This window comes from Natator depressus, chromosome 9 (genome assembly GCF_965152275.1).
Source record: "Natator depressus isolate rNatDep1 chromosome 9, rNatDep2.hap1, whole genome shotgun sequence".
Classification (NCBI taxonomy): Eukaryota; Metazoa; Chordata; order Testudines; family Cheloniidae; genus Natator; species Natator depressus.
Window position 1 is genome coordinate 60057475 of NC_134242.1, and position 13040 is coordinate 60070514.

The 13040-nt window shown below is 57.8% G+C and overlaps 1 protein-coding gene across 1 annotated transcript; it reads right to left on the minus strand.

Annotated features, from left to right (window-relative positions):
* Window positions 1-3645: 3645 nt before the first annotated feature.
* On the minus strand, window positions 3646-12442 carry APLN (apelin). The gene is made up of 3 exons (XM_074963063.1): window positions 12226-12442; window positions 5919-6090; window positions 3646-5326 (listed from the first exon to the last, which is right to left on the minus strand). The coding sequence occupies exons 1-2, from the start codon at window positions 12440-12442 to the stop codon at window positions 5924-5926; spliced, it is 384 nt and encodes a 127-aa protein (XP_074819164.1). The 3' UTR covers window positions 3646-5326; window positions 5919-5923.
* Window positions 12443-13040: the final 598 nt, after the last annotated feature.

Consider the following 13040-nt stretch of genomic DNA (forward strand, 5'->3'; position numbering starts at 1 on the left):
GAAATGTGGTGAGTGGATCACTCCCTGCCTGTTCTGGGGTGACAGGAGGTGTGGGCTCCTGGGTGACATGAACATGTGTCCCTGTGGACCAGCTGACACCCGCACTCAGCTGGGGGCTGTGCGGAGTTAGTACAGCCAGGCAAGTTTTTATTCCAATAAGGGCTGTTGACAAGCCGAGTGTGAGGAGAACCTGCCTCTGCCTCCACCACAAGGTGGTGTTCCAATGGACACTGTCCTGCATCTTCTCCTGGGGCCCTTCCACCATCTCGCCAGCTGATTCAGCCAGGGCTTAAGACAGTCAGAGCTGAGATAGCTCAGCTGAACTCCAGACCCGCCGCCTTAGCTCCTGTTCTTTGGCTTATTCTACTCCCATGGGCAGCAGTACAGGGCCTCAGAGAGCCTGGCACCCTTGTGCCAGGGACACAGATACAGTACTAGGGCACAGTCAGATCTCTAAGGGGCTCCTTCCCTGTGGCTGGAGCAAACAATTGCTGCCCTTCACCCTGGGGCGCTGCCCTGAGCCATTCCCCTCCCTGGCGCCCGGTGGGGCTGCCACTTGTCTCAGGTGCTGCCCTGACCCATTTCCCAACCTGGCGCCTGCTGGGGCTGCCACCTGTCCCTGCTGCCCTGAGTGGTTCCTGTCTCTGGCACTCACTGGGGCTGCCACCTGTCCTCATTTTCCCAGGAGTTTCCCTTTTTTAGGTAGCTGTCCCAGGAAACCTGTAAGCCCTCCCAGCCCAGCCCTGGTTGTTGTCAGTCACCCCAATGGCTCCCCCAGCCCTACTGTTTGCACCAGGGGGGCAGTGCCTGCGCAGAGGGTGCTTGGGTTCAGAGTGTCGGGGAGGGGGTGGCTTGGGAGCAGCAAGCAGGACAGGTAGAGCTTAGGGGCAGCAGCGCCCAGTGGCTGTCACGTACATACCAGCTGCAGGGGTCGCCCTGGCCAGGAATGGAGTGGATCTGGCTGGTGCCACATCCTGCTTGGTGAGGTCAGTGCCCATGGCAGCCCTGGGAGCAGGAGACAGGATGGGAGACAGGGCCTTGGAAGGGGGGCAGGTGGTGCCCAGGGGGTATGCAGTAGGGTGGGGGCAGGTGGTTGTCCTGCTCAGAGGTGGCAACCCTAGCACACCATGAGCCACCCTGCATGTAACCTAGATGAAGCTACTACAAGGTGGGTCCATAACTGGTTGGAAAACCGTTCCCAGAGAGTAGTTATCAGTGGTTCAGTCATGCTGGAAGGGCATAATGAGAGGGTCCCGCAGGGATCAGTTCTGGATCCAGTTCTGTTCACTGTCTTCATCAGTGATTTAGATAATGGCATAGAGAGAACACTTATAAAGTTTGTGGACAATACCAAGCTGGGAGGGGTTGCAAGTGCTTTGGCGGATAGGATTAAAATTCAAAATGATCTGGACAAACTGGAGAAATGGTCTGAAGAAAATAGGATGAAATTCAATAAGGATAAATGCAAAGTCCTCCACTTAGGAAGGAACAATCAGTTGCACACATACACAATGGGAAATGGCTGCCTAGGAAGGAGTACTGCGGAAGGGGATCTGAGGGGTCAAAGTGGACCCCAAGCTAAATATGAGTCAACAGTGTTACACTGTTGCAAAAAAAAGTGAACATCATTCTGGGATGTATTAGCAGGAGAGTTGTAAGCAAGACATGAGAAATAATTCTTCTACTCTACTCAGGCCTCAACTGGAGTAGTGTGTCCAGTCTGGGTGCCACATTTCAGGAAGGATGTGGACAAATTGGAGAAAGTCCAGAGAAGAGCAACCAAAACGATTAAAGGTCTAGAAAACATGACATATGAGAGAAGATTTTAAAAAATGGGTTTGTTTAGTCTGGAAAAGAGAAGACTGAGAGGCGATATGATAATAGTTTTCAAGTACATAAAAGGTTGTTACAAGGAGGAGGGAGAAAAATTGTTGTTCTTAACCTCTGAGGATAGGACAAGAAGCAACGGGCTTATTGCAGCAAGGGAGGTTTAGGTTGGACATTAGGAAAAACTTCCTGTTGGGGTTGTTAAGCACCGGAATAAATTGCCTAGGGCAAGTTGTGGAATCTCCATCACTGGTGATTTTTAAGAGCAGATTGGACAAACACCTGTCAGGGATGGTCTAGATAATCCTTAGTCCTGCCAGCAGTGCAGGGGACTGGCCTAGATGACCTTGAGGTCCCCTCCAGTCCTATGGGTCTACGTCTGTCACTCCACCCAGCTCTAGGTCCCACAACCTCATCCCTCAGGAATGCTTCTTGGACCCCACTCCTTTTCCTTGTGCCCTTGCCCCACCTCTGCTGGCCTAGCAGTAGAGTAACTCTCTACAGCACGTCTGTGATGCTCCTGTTTTTTCTATACCAGTTTACCCACACCCCCCCCCCCCGCCCCAGCCACTGGGCAGGTTCAGACATTCAACCCCTGCGAGTACCTCCGGTACGTGCCTCTGCATGCATATCTTGCCTCTTCTGCCTGGGACAAGACAGTAGGGGCTTGGAAATAACATCCTGTGTAGGTGAATGGGGAGCAAGGACTGAACTCCATGAGTTTCTTGACATGGGAGTGTCACTGTAGCTCGGACAAGGCAGCTTCTGGAGGCCCCCCCACCACAGAAATACATGCGCTGTCACAAACACCCACATACTCCTTCAGCAAACCAGCCTCAAGGTGGCTTTCTGCAGTTAGAACAGTGTTGGGATGACGTGCTGGGCCATGCAGATCCAGCCACCTCCATTCCGCCTCCTTAAATCTTCCACCACCCACTTTCAGCTAGATATTCCTGTTCAAAACAGCTGCCCTGCCCCAGCCCAGCAGTGGCTGCATTTCAAAGAACAAAACATCCCCGATGGATGGGCTGCAGTGGCACTTGCAGCTGTAGTGTGGTGAGAAGACATTTTATGACTTACTGGGGAAACAGGAAAGCATCTGGCTCAGAGCAGGGAGCAATGACCCACTTCATGGCTAGCCCAGAGGTCTGGTTCAAGGAGTTCTCTCTGGGCTCAAGTGTCTGCATGGGTATCTAGGCCAACATCACAGCCCTCCTAATTCAGCTAAGGGCTTCCTGGCACAGCAGGCATGGGCCTCCATGGGCCAAAGGGGAGGCAGAGGGTTGATTCACTGAACTGCCCTGACTTGAAAGGGAGCTGCAGCATGGCTGAGGCAGGCAGGCAAGGACAGCAGGGCTTGAACCAACTACCTCCACTCAGGATCCAAACCCCTCGATGCCCCTGCACTCGCCAGTGAGCTCAGCAATGGTAAATCCTGGGAGGGGACTAATGTGATGGGACAGACTGTCTCCTGCACTGGGCAGGGCCCCCAGTTACATTCCACCACCCTGGAGCTGCTCACGACTACCCACTGATCAGAACCAAACTGCCCCTCACTACTCCACTCTCCAGGCCTCGTCTCATGCAGCTTCCCGCTGTACGATGGGGATGGTCCTGACCAACTTGGGGAAAGCCTTTTGCAAGCTACAGATGGGAAGTCCTGGGGGTGCTCTGCAGTGTCCAAGCTAAGCCAGGGGCTGTGACACCCAGGATCACACACACACCCGTCCCGAGGGAGAAGGGAATAAACAGTGCCTGGACCTCCTAAAAGAAGGGTTTATTATCATAACTTTATTATAAAGACATTTACATAGACCAATCTTTACAGACGCAGAAAACACAGTGACCAACAGGGAACAGGTTTGTCTGGAGTAAGGCATCCCCATTTGGTATAAATTAGTATTTTATACAAGAATCACTGACAGACACCTGAAATATTACACAGGAGCCAGCTCTGCCTGCCTACTTGGCACCCCTCACCCCATGGAGCCATGCTGGCACCATGGGTCAGGCTGGGGAGGGGTGTGCCCCCCACTGCTGGCCCTCAAGTGACTTCAGTGTGATTGGAGCAGAGATCCACAAGGGGAGACCCCCTGGTGCAGAAGTGTGGGGGAAGGGAGGTCCCTGCCAGACTAGCCAGTGCAGACGCCAGATCCTTCCCTGCACCCTGCCAGGAGAGGGTGCTCCCAAGGCCCATGTCATAGTGCCACTGCAGTACCAGGCGTACTCCAAAGCGGCAAGCTTCCCAGGCTCAGATCCTAGCCCCCCCATGCCTGGGAAAGCCCCTCTTCCAAGGGCTGCCCCTTCACTCCCTCCTCCAGCTCTCGCTGGGCAGGCACTGTCCTTGCCACACACACAGCAAAACAGGATGGGCATGGAGAGACAGTCACATACAGCACGGCCACGCCCAATCCCTCTCCACGGGATCCTCGGGGCCCTGCAAGCACCCCCCCACACCCGAGCCCAGCAGCTCCCCCAGAGGCAGCTGGGAGAGTCATTGCAGAGCAATGGCCAGGGTGCCAGGCCATCTCTGCAGCACCACGCACCAGACCAGTTCATCTCCCATGGGGGGAAGATGGGGAGTGTTCAAAGACACTGAAGGGGCCCTGTGCAGGTTTAGCACCACAAGAATAAATAGACCCGAGCTGACCACCACCTTGTACACATGCAGACGAGGTGCTCAGCTCTCTAGGGAGTGGAGGGGACGGGACAGGACTAATGGGGGATTGCCTAGGAAGCCCAGAAGGATAGTTTCTCCCTCTGTGCGTCTCAGCCCCAGTGGCCTTCTCATACCAGCCACAGCTCCCTGCCCCTGGCATGACCCCCCCTCACAGCTGCACTGGAGCTACATGCTCCTTGCCCAGCCTCTTGGCAGGCTAACAATGAGCCAGGGCAGCAATGAGACCAGGCAGGCTCATTACAGCAGTGCTCTTGCTCCCTTGGTGTTTCCAGGGGGTGGGGAGGAAGTGCAACCCAGCCCAATCCCCTCAGCCCAGAGATCCCCAAGCACAGGAGTCTGCGGTCCTGCTGCTTCTGTGAGAGAGAGACAGCCAAGGGGACAGAGGGAGCTGGCAGTCAGGCACCCTTCCAGTCCTGAGCAGTTTTAAGGGCCCACTCAGGGCAATGGGGCTGGCTAGGTCAAGGTGAGCCCTGGGCAGCATTCCCTCTGCCAAGGGCTGGGAAGAGGCAGGGATCCACCCCAGCCATCAGCAGGGAAAGGGGAAAGATGCCAGCGGTTGCACCCAGCCTGGGTGCTGGGTCTGCAGAGACAAGGTGCGGAGATGCCTGCTGGGAGTGTGCGGGTCTGTGTCTCCGTATGTGATGGGGGTTGAGGTGCCGACAGCTTCATCTGGGGCGACTGCATGACAGGCTGGCGGACGGGAGGAGCCTGCCCAACCCAGCAGGCGGGAGCCCTGCACTCAGGGCTCCATGACAAGCAAACCAGTCTATAAAGGAGAGAGGACAAAGGGGATGGGCCTGCAGGGGGCCCACAGCAACCCTGCAAGTGAACAGAGGCAAGAAGACAAGTCAGGGGAGGCCACAGCCCTCACTGGGAGACTGACCCCTCATCCCTCCGCACCTAATCCAGCCCCACGCAGTTCACAAACCCAGGTTCTCCTCCTGCTTCAGGGGCTGCCCCCAGAGCCAATTCCAAGGGGTGCAGAAAAATCACATCTGGCTTTCTATTCTATAACCAAGCAAATGGTCCTGAGGGAGCTCCCTCAACCCCTAACCGCAGATACCCCAGCAGCTGTGGCCTCCAGAATAATCTCAGGGGACCCCACTCCCTCTAGTGCAGACCCTGGTAGTTATGAGCAGCTGGACTGAAGCATTGCACCCATTGGGGATGGATTCTGTTCACATCTGCTCCATGGACAGCAGCTCTGAACACTGTCCCCCGCCCCAGGACAGGTGTTCAGTGTCAGAGGGCTAGGATGGGGCCTATGGCTGGAGCACCTGTACTCTGTTGTGATCACTCTCCCAGCCACGGTGCTTCTCCACATGCCTGCACTTCCCCAGACATGCCCTCCCAAACTGCGCTGGGCTGGTCCCATGTGGTTCCCCCACCACCCCATGGAAAGGCCCGTTACCTGCACTAGAAAGGCATGGGGCCCTTGTGGGAGAGACGGGGTCTTGGACGTCGGGACTTTCGCCAGCCATTCTGCCGGTGTCCTGCTCCATTCCGCACCCCCTTGGGGTGCGCCAGGTTCCGGATGTTCCCTTTCTCCAGGTCTCTGCCATCCGGCGCCTCAGCCAATGGTGCTGCGGACAGAGAAAGCATGTTAGTGCCAGAGGCCCCTGCCCACACAGCCCCTCAAGTCACACACAGCAGGCCTGACATGTTCCAGGGCTCCAGTATCCTAGAGCTCCTCCTAGAGCTCAGTGGCTCCCAGCTCTTGGTTTCCAGACCCTATATTCTGCCTTGCTGAACATAGGAACATAAGACGCATACTGGGTCAGACCAAAGGTCCATCTACACCAGTATCCTGTCTTCCGACAGTGGCCAATGCCAGGTGCCCAGAGGGAATGAACAGAACAGATAATCATCAAGTGATCCATCCCCCCGTCATCCACTCCCAGCTTCTGGCAAACAGAGGGTAGGAATGTCATCCCTGCCCATCCTGGCTAGTAGCCATTGATGGACCTGTCCTCCATGAACTTATCGGTTCTTTTTTTAACCCTGTTATAGTCTTGGCCTTCACAACATCCTCTGGCAAAGAGTTCCACAGGTTGACTGTGCATTTTGTGAAGAAATACTTCCTTTTGTTTGTTTTAAACTTGTTGCCTGTTAATTTCATTGGTTGACCCCTAGTACTTGTCTTATGAGAAGGAGTAAATAACACTTCCTTATTTTTACTTTCTCCACACCAGTCATGATTTTATAGACCTCTATCATATCCCCCCTTAGTCGTCTCTTTTCCAAGCTGAACGGTCCCAATCTTATTAATCTCTCCTCAGATAGAAGCTGTTTCAAACCCCTAATCATTTTTGTTGCCCTTTTCTGAACCTTTTCCTGATGCATTTATCAAGGAAAGACCTGCCTGGAGCCATCCCAGCACAGACTGCCCACATGTCTGTGTGAAGAGGTTCCCCCCGCCCCCGGCCCCTCGCCAGCTCAGGGCGAGATGGGCAAAGGCAGGGGCTGTTTCTATTGGGGGGGGGGCAGGGCTGGCCCCTCCTGGAGTTGGCTCTGTGTCACGCACTGCTGGGCTTCCACAGCTGCCTGCCAGAGGGACTCTCCTCTGGGGAAGGAAAGTGAGCTCAGCTCCCTTGCCCAGGGATGGGCTGGGGTCAGCTGAATCCCCTCACCGAGGCCAGTTCACTTCCTTCCTCCTGAGGATGCATCTTGCGGCAGGGCTGGGGAGATATTCTTGGAAATCCCCTCCTAGGACTCCAGCCCCCTTGGGACATTTAACCCCAGCAGAGCCCCTCCCCCACATTACCAGCTGCACATCAAACCTGGCCCAGGAACAGCAGAGCAGGTCACCATTTCCTGCTACTTCTCCCACCTGCAGGGAGAGGGACCTGCTGCATTTCCTCCTCTTCTCCGGCCTTTGCATCCTGCCCAGGGCCACAGAGGGGAGATTCCATGGGAAGAGCTGATGGCCATCCCAGGCATGGTCCCCCTCCAGCCAGGGTGGAAATTCAGCCCCCACCACAGGTTAAACATTGGGCTATAGCAGAAAGCCCAGTGTTGCATCTCAGCCCATCCCCCCAGTCAGCTCACTCTGAGCAGGGGCAGAGCCCAGGGCACCTAGCTGCAGAAAGCAGCCTCCCCATCTTCTGCAGAATATTCTAGGAAGGAGGGAAGTCCCTCTACGGAACCCCCTCAGCAGACTTCTACCCCCAGGGCAGTCTAGTCACTGCTCTGGGTTTGGGCACAGAATAAACCAGGGAATGCCAGTGGCTAATAACTAGTCCACTGCTCTCAGAGGTATTGGTTACTCTGCACTCTCTCTGGATTCAGCGGCTGGATTTTCTGCCTCTGGCTGGAAGCCTCCTGGGCTATTGACTGTCACTTCCAGACTAGCCCCTCTGGCCTTCTCAGCCCAGGCTGTAGTTCTGGTGTCACCAAAAGGCAGCACATCCCTGCTGGGTGTCAGCGTCCCAGCCAGACCTGCCCATCACCCAAGGCAAGGTGCACAGAGTGGTGATGGAAATGGGCCCAGAGTGTGCAGCCGGTTTCCTGGATTACCCCCAGCAGGAGCCATTAGGCTGTGGAGTGCTTCCTGGAGTGACTTGGCCAGGTCACTTGCAGCCCCTGGCATGGTGCCATGGGGAATTCTCTGGCAAGTGGGGACAGCTCATGCCAGCAGCCAAGGCTCCTGGTATCCCTGGGTCAGATAGCAGCCTCAGCCTATGCTCACACTCACAGGCTCTGCATGCCACTCCCCTGCCCCACACACAGCCACCCCCCAACCAGTAACCACACACTCCTCCCCTCTCAAACACCAGCGCCCGCCAGCCTCCCTCCCTCGCCTTGGGGCAGCCTGCCTGAGAGCCCCGCATATCTAACTGCGCACACAGCCCCACAGAGCAGCTGTGCCTGCTTGCACCACTGCACACCCACTTGCTCATAGTGTGGAGTACAAACATGCAGCCTCCATATACATGCAGCACATGCTTCCCTCCCAACAGGCCACACGCATGGGCTGTCCCCGCACCCCACCATTCCCCACCCGTTGGTTTCCCTGCCCTTCCTAGACCCAGCTCACACACTTTGCCATTCCCTGCACTCTTTGACCCCAGGGTCTCACCAGACCCTGTGGGGTGGAGTCTGCATCTATACCAATGACACCTGGTGTTGGAGCTGGGATGGGGGCACCCATTTCTCCACCCCCCATTATTCCTCTGTACCATTCCACCACACTGGGAAACTCAGATTAATTCAGTAATAAATGCCCTGAATTCCAGCAGTCTGTCCCCTCCCAGGCGCCAGGGCTCTGGGCTGCCCCTAATCCCCTGGGGAGTCACACAGCAGCTAGTCTGGGAGGGGTCCTGGGCTGTGATGCAGCCCCAGGCAGGCTGGGCTAGGCCCTGGGATGATCCCGTTACAGGATGATCCTGCCCCCCTCCCGTAGACAGCTTGGCTTGCAGCTTGATCTGGGGCAGGGAGAATGTGGGGTAAGCTGCCCTCCCCTGTGCCAGGGAGACCTCTCCCCATTACGGTCATATGAAGGCAGCCTGGGCAGCCTTAGCCAGAGAGGGGAGATGTGGCTGTGGGGAGTCCTGGCCTCCATCTCCAGATGGCAGCCACAGTTCTGTGCCTGAGGCAGAGAAAAGGAGGGGGGGGGGGGGAAACGGCCCTCCCAAGCCCTGGCATGGTCCCAGGCTCCAGCCCTCTGGCTGCCGGGTGGCACACAGGCTCCCACGGTTGAGACACTCTCTGTCCTGTCCATGTGGTGTTGTTTTGCTTGCCTCTCTAGCCGGCAGTTCTGACAGGATGAGGTTTGTTATCACCATGAAGAGAGCTTTGTCTGCGCTGGACAGAGGAGGAAGGAAGAGCCTCCAATTCCTGTCAACAAGGCTCCATCGGTGAGGTGCTGATTAGCCCCCAGGCTAGCTCTGCGTGTTCTGCCCTGCATGCCAGCCAGGGCTAGGCTGACACCTTCCATCTCCACTGCCAGGCCCAGACCCTGCCCTGCTAGCCCATCTGAGGTGCTCTGGCTTAGCATCATTGAGCAGGCCCCCTCCCCTACGCTGGGCAGCGTACACTGCTCGGTTGGGGGGCTCACCATCTCCAGAGCCACAGGGCCAGTCCACAGTAACCTGTGTGTGGGACCCCAGCCCCCCTTAGCCAGCCACTCGCTACTCAAGGGCACAGCAGAACTCCCTGGCCTGACCCCCATCCTTTGCCTTCGTGGCTGGAGGGGGTCCTGGAGCTTTTCCTGGCTGCAGCTTGAGACCCTGGGCCAGATAGAGCAGAGACCCTGTGGCTGTGGCCATTGTGCTGTTCAGGACAGCCCTGCTGCTGCCCCCGCTCATGCGCTGCACAGTCTGGAACCCTTCCCTGAGGCAGCACCTGCAAGGGCAGGGCCATTGCACTGGCACAGAAACCTCAGGCACAGCTGGGGTGCTCTCCCCTCACAGAGGCACAGTCTGCAGCAGCAGTCCCAGCCCTACAGCAGAGGTCATGATGGGGAAACAACCCTTCCACTCCACTCACAGGGCACTGGCCTGCAGCATGTGTAGGGCTGGAAATCCCCTCGGGGGATGGGAAGGGAAACTCCAGGTTGGGGGTCCAGGGCTTTGGGTCAAACTCAATCACCACAGCTCTCCACCTGCCTACTAATTCCCAGGCTGCTCTGTACTGGACACCACACACAAGAACCCCTTGCAGCTGGCCCATCTGTTCCATGCCTCCTCCTGCCGCTCTCAGATGCTGGCACTACTGCTGCCGGTCCACTTGTTCTGCCACACAGAAGCTTTCAGTCTCTAGGGCTGTCACTCAGACACCTTCCACCAGCACCAGCACCGCTTATAAGCACCTGTTTTTCTTTTAAGTATCTCATTAGCTGCATACAAAAATCTGCCACAGCCTGACAGCGCCAGCGTTTGGGGCACAGCAGGCTTCTGCTCCAGGCACTCTCTGGGTGCACCTTTCACTGCTCCAGGAGGGCTGGAGGTAAGGACTGGGAGAGAATTTCAGACAGCACCAGAACAATGGTATAAAGCCCAGGGAGCAACTGAACAGGAAGAATACAAAAACAGGTATCAGATGCCCTCTGCGAAAACCCACCTCCACCCTGATGCCAGGGATCTGGGAATGAGGATTTTCCTGCCTACCTGAAAAAGCCCAGCAGCACCTGGTAAGTGGCAGCCACTACAGCAGGTGCAACTGGGCGGGTGCCAGTCTGGCAGCTGGTATCGCCATATGGGCATCCTGCCCATTACAGCCACCAAGGCTCAAATTGGCACCTGTGGGCTAGAGGCAGAGGTTACACTAGCCAAGGCCAAAGGGAGCCAGCCCTCTAGCTGTGCCAACAGGAGACGTACGGAGCTTATTTTGGCTGGGAGTCACTGTGGGCAGCTCTCCTGGGATCCATTGACACTCAGCATCAGGTGTTCTCTCCCCTTCTGCCTCGGCTGGTTCAAGGGCATACAAAGCAGAGTTTCTCTAGATCAGCCTGGAGCCTAGGGAACAGACCCCACAGCTATCTGCAATGCCATTTAACTATGTGTGATCTGGAAGCTCTTTCCCTTCACCATGACACTCAGAAAAACACACCCTGTCGCTGCCTTGTAAGTTTAGGCTTTGAGCTGCTATGTTTAAAGCATTAGCCTGTGACTCCAAAGAGCTGCAGTAAGGCCCAAATGATCTGCGTTTTTGGGCCCCGGCTAGTCCCTAGGAGTGCAGAGTAGCCACATCACAAAGCCAACACACATTGCCAGATTATTAGCAGTCGCTGCTGCAGGGAATGGAATGCCAGGGGAGCTGTGGGGAAGGGCTGGGGACCAAAGGCCAGACTGCCGGGGTGTGTGTGCCTGCGTGCTGTGGTCACGACGGAGCCATCCCTGCTGCAGCTTTGTGCAGGAAGCGTGCATAGCAAATCCCATGTTAGTCTGACCTCAGGCCACAGCTATTACCTCCTCACTTTCCTGACACACATTCACCAGTTAAACAGAGCTGTTGAAGCCAAACCACCCTTGCAGGGGGAGTCTGTCACCGGTTCTGGTTACTGCACAGAAAGTTAACTCCCTTGGCAAGTATGTTCTTGCAACAGGTCCCCTCCTGCCCTACAGAATCACCAGGGGGCATGCCCCCGAGGCAAGGGCCCAAATCAGGAATGCCCCTTAGGGAGAGGATACTGCCGAGGTCGGGGCAGCCCCTTGGTGGGGAGGCACAGTGTCCTCATCCCACACTCCCATCCCTGCACAGACAACCTCCTGTTCATCCCCCCTGCCCTACTGTCTCCTTCTGGCCCCACACCAGCGACAGCACATCCATGCGCCCCATCGCCCTTCAGGACGCCTGGTAGGGGAGCTGCCATCAGACCAAGCGGGGGTTGCTTTGCTGCTGGTTAGCAAGACACACGGCCATGCCCCTTAACTGAGCGGATCCAGCTGGGTATGGGAGCAGGCATGGAGCGGCTGGCACTGTGGGCCTGGGGGGAGGCTGGGCGGATCGGTGCCCCAAGGAGAAGCAGGACGGAGAGCGGCCTCCCGGGCTGTGTCAGGGACAGACCAGGCTCGCCTCGTGCCGATCCGAGCTCAGAGCCACCCACGAGAGCCCCGAGGCCGGGCGCTGAGCGCGGCCAGGGCTGGCACGACCCCGCTGCCTGCCACAGGTGTCCCGGCGCCCAGGAGAGGGGCCGCCCCCGGCCGGCCAGCGCCAGCCGCCTCCCGAGCCCGGCCTGTGCAACAAGTGCCGAGCCGGGCCGGCCCCGGCGCACTCACCTCCGGAGCCCGCGCTCAGGGCGAGCCAGAGCAGCAGCAGCGCCAGCAGCCAGCGCCGCACGCTCATGGTGGGGCCGGGGCTGCAGCCGGGCGCGTTGCTCGGCGGGGAGGGGCCGGGCTCTGCCTGGCGGTGGCGGCGACGGCGAATGCACCCACTCGCGCCGGGGGCTGCATTTGTAGCCGAGCCGTGCGCCTGGCTCCCGGCCCGCCCGGTCATGTGGCCGCGGAGGCTGGCGAGGGGCCTCCCCTGCTCGCTCCAGCACCCACCGCACGGAGGGGGGCGCGGCCAGCCCGGCCCCGCCCGCCCTGGGGCGCTGGAGAGCCCGAGCGCGGCCCGCTGCGCGCCCGCCCCCACCCTGCGCGGAGAGACCGAGCCGGGCTGGGGGACCCCAGGGCCCGGCCTGCGAGAGGAGCCCGACCCCGGGCTGGGGGACCCCAGGGCCCAGCCTGCGCGGGGATGGGATCCAGACACTGAACTCCTTCCCCCTTAGGTGGGTGCACCCTGCCCCACCCCGAGCCCACAGGGCTCCCGAATCAACATTCCCCTGCGTTCTCTATCGGCGTCAAATACTGCCCCCCCTCCCCAAGGACCTGATCTTCCCCTCCTGGGCCCCTGTCTCATCATCTTCACCTGGGCAGGCTGGGAGTACAGCGCTCCCCAAGCAGGGCTCCCTGCAGTGCTCAACTGGTAATGAAACAGGTGCAGACCAAGACCAGAGGTGCAGGGGCTCTGAACTGCCAGGCTCAGAGGTGCCAGGATTCAGTCCTGGCAAGCCCTGGCACAAATTAAGCACTAGTTCCCTGCAGTGGGTGTT

Coding starts and splice junctions, on each gene's coding strand:
- APLN (XM_074963063.1), bottom strand. CDS start 12,442: ATGACCGGGCGGGCCGGGAGCCAGGCGCACGGCTCGGCTACAAATGCA. Junction 6,091..12,225: donor CCTGAGCGCGGGCTCCGGAG/GTGAGTGCGCCG, acceptor CTCTGTCCGCAG/CACCATTGGCTGAGGCGCCG.